General features: G+C 51.3%; 1 protein-coding gene across 1 annotated transcript; it reads right to left on the bottom strand.

The window, feature by feature from the left end:
* Window positions 1-2,719: 2,719 nt before the first annotated feature.
* SETTUDRAFT_138555 (uncharacterized protein) lies at window positions 2,720-5,248 on the bottom strand. The gene is made up of 2 exons (XM_008030147.1): window positions 4,987-5,248; window positions 2,720-4,930 (listed from the first exon to the last, which is right to left on the bottom strand). Exons 1-2 carry the CDS (start codon window positions 5,096-5,098, stop codon window positions 3,117-3,119), a joined length of 1,926 nt encoding a protein of 641 aa, XP_008028338.1. The 5' UTR covers window positions 5,099-5,248; the 3' UTR covers window positions 2,720-3,116.
* Between the last annotated feature and the right edge of the window lie 1,430 nt (window positions 5,249-6,678).

The following is a 6,678-nucleotide window of genomic DNA, read 5'->3' as shown; positions in this document are numbered from 1 at the left end:
TTATTATAATAATTTAAAATAATCTATCTACTCTCTTATAAAAGCGTACAATATGCTAAAATTAACGCTCTAGACACGCCTCCGCAGTATCTAGCCACGATTGTAACGGGCTGAACGCCCTTCGCCTCCCATACTCGTCTACGACCTCGTTTACTCCACCTGCCCGGCCCGATTGTTACCCTAGCAACCAGCATTGTATATAGATAGCTACGTAGCCGAGAGCTTAGCTCTCTATCGAATACAATCTTGTTACCTTGGCCTGTCCGATCGTGCTCCCGAGCTTAAGACTACCCTCCGGGGTCGAGCCCCTTACAACGATTAGAGGTTCTATCTACTAGGCGTAAGCTATCACCTATTAAGAAGCAGTCTCTTGTTTAGTAGATTCTAGAGCTAGATTAACAAGGCTTTCCGCCTTATATTATTAACGTGCGATAGATAGCAGACGCGTTACTTATAGCGCGTGGCCAAGATCCACCTCCATAATCTATAGGCAAGAAATAGGTGTCGCGCTTTATCTAGAGCTAGCTAAAGCTTTAAATAAAGTAAACTAGGAGATTATATAGCTAGCGTGCCTCCTATAAGGATCCTATTATAATAGTAGCCTAGTTTAAGCTAGTAGAGGAGACGCGCTAGGCGTATAGTGTCCTAGATCAAGATATCTACAACTTTAATAAGACTAGCTTTGCGATAGGCGTTGCTAGCACGTCTAAGGTAGTTACTAGCTTTAATAGAGTTAGTTGCGTAGTTATTATACAGCTAGGCAATTATAAGTAAGTAATAGCTATTAAGTGTATTAATGCATCTAGCTAGTGTCTTCTACCCTTTGTAATCCTATCTAGTAAGGTCTACTAGGATATTTGGTATTGTAACCTCCTATTAGACTAGACTATTAGCGTTTTAGACAACAGCTAGACAATAGACGAGCTAGGTGTAGAGTATGTGAAGCACTTTAACTAGTATATAGCCGCTTGTACGGCTAGAGTCTATCGTCTTCTTATTCTAGACAGCTACAGTAGCCACGCTACGCCAGAGTTTGACTAGTACTGCACAGAGAATAAGATTATCACTCTTTGTATGCCGCCTTATACGTCGCACCTCCTGCAGCCTCTAGACGTGAGCTGCTACTCCCCTCTTAAGCGCGCGTACGGACGCGAGGTCGAAGAGCTCGCCTACTATAGCGTCTACTATATTAATAAGATAGACTTTCTTACAGCCTATATATAGATCTAACTAACTATATTCACGCAGCAGAACATCTAGGCAGGCTTTTAGGCGACAGGCCTTGTCCCTCCTTATCTAGATCGCGTCCTATCGTCGCTAACTGTTGTCTAGACGCTGTCTCCACCACAAACTACTATAGATAACAACGTTATAGCGCAGATAGTAGCGTAGACAGAGACACTATATATAGTAGCAGAGGTTTAGCAGCAGCTACGCTATCTCTAAGAGCGACTGCGCTAGCAGCTAGAGAGCCTAATAAGCGTTGCAATACTCTAGCTTACGAAAAGCGCTTAGCTTATAATATAATTAGCAACAATACTTATAAAGAAGAATAAGAAGCTACGTATAGAAAATTAACGTTAATAATAGAAGTAAAGTTAGCAATGTTAATATATAGCTTTTAGTAAAGTCCTCTAGGTGTAGTAGGCTTAGCAGCTTACTATAGAGGTAGAAAGGGTGGTTATAGAGGCTAGCTAGAGCCAGGCGGGTGAGAGACGCTAGCGCGCGCCGCTAACGTGCACGAAGTGCCACACCTAAGGTTATAAAAGGACTTAATATAGACTATAATAGAATACCTTATAGTAAAATATAAACATATTATCTCTTATTGTTATGGCTTAATTGTGCAAAATGTCGCGTTAAGTTTAGTGGGGCGGCCAGCTTACTGTTCCGGCCAGCTTACTGATCCCGCACGTTAGATGCATTCACATAATTCTTACGTATAACCACATGTAGTGCAGTCCCTACATAACCATATTCAGAATCCAGAATCACACATGAGAATATAATGTGTGTAAGTAATAATGACATTTAATTTGCCATGTCACCACGTCTTATTTGCGTCATTCCGCCTTTTTTTTTTGGACGTGCGATGGAGTAGAGTAAGCGCTTCTTTGTTATTTCCATTCTCCAGGAAAGAGAAGGGGTGTGGGTTATACTTGTATGAGGCGCGCGGTGGTGATAGTGATGTCCATGGCAATAGCATAGTGATTATTTGCACGTGACATGTACATAGCCAAGCGTCTCTTACCCTTGTAAAAAAAAACAATCATATGTATCTAGTTGTTCTTATCACTACATCATGTAAGAGCGGCGAAAAGAGATGCGTTGTGCTGTTCTGACGTTCTAGTCTTCATCATGTGATGCGCCGACCTCGCCGCGTCTGATTCAAGACGGAGATTTGCTAATAAACGTCTTTCGTCATCCACGCGGCTCATAGCATGCAGAGCTAATTAGCGTTAATTTCTGACCTTGCAATGCGAGCCCCTAGATACAGCACGTGACTCATTTTAAATATGCAGCTAGAGCAGCAAATAATAAAGGGTTGCTGAGTTATGTAGCTTTAATCTCTTCTATCCACAGTGCACTCGTTCATGCTGTGGGGGAACTGCTTCATTAGCGTCTGGAATCACTCGTGAAACAAACTCCACACACCACATACATGCAGCACGACGCAAACGGCAATCGAGTTAGTGAGAAAGCAGAAAGAAAAAATATTGTACAATTTCATGCGCATGATGTGACATCTATACTAATCCATATTCTGGCGTCGAGGCAACCCAAATTCTATCATTTCGTGCTCCGATTTTCCGTTTCTTTTTGATTTTTTCTTCTTTCTCGGTTCATGGAGAGTCGAGAAAAAAAGAAAAGAAAGAGAGAAAAAAACATTAGCACTGGGGTATCAAAGCAAAGCAAAAAAGGTAGAGTAAAATAAAAGCAAAATAACGAATACAAACAAGAAGCGGAGAAAATCTATATGCGCGCTTACCACCAACACAAGGAGATTGTGAGAGAAAAGGTGAGACAGAGAAAGAGAAGAAGAGGAAAAAGCGGAAAGCGAAAGCAAAGAGCATGAGTCATATGAGCCATCATTGCATGTTAGTTGTTCTTCTCCCCTAGTTGTGAGTCGCATACATGTGTAAATGTTCATGCATTTGTGGTGCCATGTGACGATATACTTGTGATTGTTGGTGCATCATGTGCTGCTGCGTCTGTTGCTGCTGTACATGGTGTTGCATTTGGTGATGGGGTGATAACTGCTGCTGCTGCTGCTCAGGCGTATGCCGCATGCCCAAAGCAGCAACGGGGTAATCCGTATTCATGTCCGACATGGCTTGACTCATGTTTGAAGGTGACCTGGAATGGGTGGAGCTACTTCTAGAGCCGTTCAGACGACTTCCGATTTTGTGAAGGGGCTTTGAAATGATTTGACCGAACGAGGGACGGTCGTAGTATTGGGATTCTTCAAACTGGGGTGGTTGGCCGAAATAGTTCGGGTACATTGCCCCCAAGGGGTTAGGCGTGGCCTTGGCCTGATCAATGTACTCGTTAGAGTACATGTGAGCTTGGTGATCGTGGTCCATGATTGGGGTATGTGGATTGGGTGTGTGCATCGTGGCTGTAGTCATAGCCGGTGGGAGATCGGGAATAGCCGGTTGTGCCACGGCAAGGTAATCTCCAGGGTCCACATCCATGTAGCTGATACGTTGATTTGTGGTATCGCCAGCAGGCGACTGCGGTTCCAGAAACGGGGACGATGCACAGTCATGATCGGGTACATGAGATAAGGAGCTGCTCGCGCGGAGCAAGGCGGCGTTGATGGTTGCGAGGCGGGCCCTGGCGGCATGCGGGTTCGAGTTACCGATGAGGATGTGCATCCGCTGCTCGCGCGACAGCTTCTCGACGTGCGGGACAGAGTCCCTCGAGGGCGTGACGAAGCCTGGAGGTAGCTGCTGATGCACAGGGTCCAGTGGCACATCGGAACGTAGGCTCAAGGCGGTGATCAAGACTTCTTCCCGACTCGGCCGGAGGTCACAGCACTGAAGCTTTTGCCGGAGGATTCTCGTATTATCGGGACACCAGCTGATTTGCGAGCGGCTCTCGCGTAACCGTTCATCCAAGCAGGCTATCAGCTCCTTCCATGTATCATAGAGAGCCTCTTGCCGAATTAAGTTGCGTATTACATTAGAGTATTTCCACTGGTCGGCAGTCGCACCGTTCTTCATATGCTTGGCGACATGATCGCATCGCTCGTCCCACCCGATGCTGACCTCTTTGCACTTGTCGAAGCCACAGCCAAAGACTCTCCGCGGGAGCAGGGAGATGCCGATGTCGGTTAGAGAGGGCAGGGGACGGCCGGTGTGGTAGCGCTGGTGGTGCTTGATGAAGTCCTTCTGGCGGTCAAAGATGCGGCTGCAGCCGTTGACAACACACGGCCAGTCTTGGCCGGTTTCGTGCATCCTCATCTCATGCTTCTTCCAATCGGATTTGGCCTTGAACGTCTTGGTGTTCTTTTGCTCGGCGCAGTAGGTGCAGAACATGTAGGATTCACCAGACTGGCTCTGTGACTTGTCGTCATCGGCAAACAAGACGGGTGATGCGACGCTGATGTCATCTGTCGGGGTGCTGCTTGGTTCGATTTTGAGGTCAAGTGGACTGTCCGTGTCCGAGGGCATGGCGGCAGGCACGGGTCGGGTGGGATCGAGTCCAGCTGGGTAGGAACGGGGCTCTGGTCGCTTCGGCTCTGATCGCTTCGGCCTGGAGCGCGACGAGGACGAAGAGGCGGCCGTGGAAGCCCTGCTGGTGGTGGACGAAGAGGAAAAGGCCGAAGCCATTGACAAGCGGGAGCGCCATGATGAGCTGGATGAAGAAGTGGCAGCTGAACTGGCGGTGCTGGTGGACATGAAAGATGAGGCTGTGGAAGTGCGGCCTGGAGTCGGTGAGCACATGCACAAGAGGGGGGGGGGCGCAAAACAAACTACATACGCGAATCGATGGCTTGTGAGAACATGCGCTGGATCAGATGGGGCGGGTGTTTTGCCAGCAGGGCCTCGATATGTCGCATCGACTCCTCTGGTATGTCGAGATTGTCGTCCATGGTTGGCGGAGTGGCCGGGTGGTCAAGGCAGAGTAGAGCAGAGCGTCGGGCTTGGGGCTGGGAGCTATGGCGACATGCCCATTGAGCCCCGCGCAACAACAAGAGCAAGCAAACGATTGTGGGCGTGCGAGGAGCGAGGGACAGAAGCGCAAGGGGGGGAGGAGGAGGTGGTGGTGGTGGGGGAGGGCTCCAGGTGGGAGTGTTTGTGAGAGCGAGAGGGCGCTCGAGAGACTAGGGGCCAAGGAATGGAGAATCGTGCATCCGGGCAGGCATCAGCTGCACTTGGTGCGACAAATTGATATACGGGCGGGATCACCTCACACGCACGAGGGCGCGGCGGGGAGCGCGGAAACGGCACTCTTCTAGAAGACGTATCGAAGGATTGTAGAAGAAGCTAAACGCGGTGTTGCTCGCCGGGGCGCTCGTGCGCAGGCGCCGACAGGGCCACGACCCTGGTTTTGGCCTCAAAGCTGGGGCAAGGCTGAGGCTGCGACAGGCACGCCAACATGTAGCGTGTTTGAGTTTGGGGCGATGTCCGGGTGCGTGGGGCTGGTGGAGGAGGGGAGGAGCAGCAGCAGCAGATGTGGAGGAGGACGTGGTGGAGGAGGTGGAGGAGGAGTGGCGGGGAGGCGTGTGGGTATGTCTCGCTGCCGGGCTGGTGTGTTGTGGCGGAGAGGGCAGCCAGGGCAGGTCGAGTGCGTAGACAGCGGCCGCCGAGCAGATATGTATTATGTATGTACCGCCATGTAATGTAGCCATCAGCGAGTGGGCGGGCGGGCGGGTGAGCGAGCGAGCGAGCGAGTGCGTGCGTGGGGACACGGGGGCTCGTCCGGGTGTGTCCAGGGGAGGGCCATGATTCGCACAGGTGGGCGTGTGGATTTGCTGCGGCTTGTCTGTCCATTGGCAGCATGGTGGCCCGGTAGGGGCTGGGGGCTGGGGGGCATGCAGCCAGTGAGTGAAAACTTTGCAAACCCCTCGATGCTGCGGGTGCGCACGTGACCGGGTAGTAGAGGGAGCGGCGCGCGGCACGTCTTGGAGAGCTGCTTTGATTCGTGCTTTGGGGGGGGGGGGGTTCCGCGGCATTGGCCAAGGCCGAGAACATGGCGCTGCAGAAGGCGACCTTGTCGTTATGGCAGACTATTAGGTGTAGGGGAGAGGAGGATGGGACCATGTGTTGGGAGGGGGCGCTCGTCTCGGAATGCTGCATTCGGCGAGGCCTAGGTGGCAGCGTTGTGCCTGTTTGGACGGGGCGGCGCTGCGAAGATGGCTACGACGACGACGAGGACGAGTGCGACGGGACTTTCCAGCGTGGCCCAAGTCTGCGACAGAGCAATATGGTGGCTACTGACCAGGCGTGGTTGGGTCATGACAAGCTTTCAGCCGCGCAGCTGTAACGATGCCACAGGCACAGGCGTCGGGCAACCATTTGCTGGCGGGAGGGGGCGACGCAGGGAGGGACGTGCGCCTGCCGTCAGCAAGCCCTTGTTGTCAGCCACCGTGTCTGGCGAGGAGCGTGTTGGCGGCAGCGGCATGCGACAGTCGGGGGCGCCGATTGCTGGGCTGGGCTGGGCTGGGCTGGG

Source organism: Exserohilum turcica (genome assembly GCF_000359705.1).
Source record: "Exserohilum turcica Et28A unplaced genomic scaffold SETTUscaffold_4, whole genome shotgun sequence".
Lineage (NCBI taxonomy): Eukaryota > Fungi > Ascomycota > Dothideomycetes > Pleosporales > Pleosporaceae > Exserohilum > Exserohilum turcicum.
This window is presented reverse-complemented; position numbering and strand designations above follow the sequence as displayed.

Coding starts and splice junctions, on each gene's coding strand:
- SETTUDRAFT_138555 (XM_008030147.1), bottom strand. CDS start 5,098: ATGGACGACAATCTCGACATACCAGAGGAGTCGATGCGACATATCGAG. Junction 4,931..4,986: donor CTCACAAGCCATCGATTCGC/GTATGTAGTTTG, acceptor CACCGACTCCAG/GCCGCACTTCCACAGCCTCA.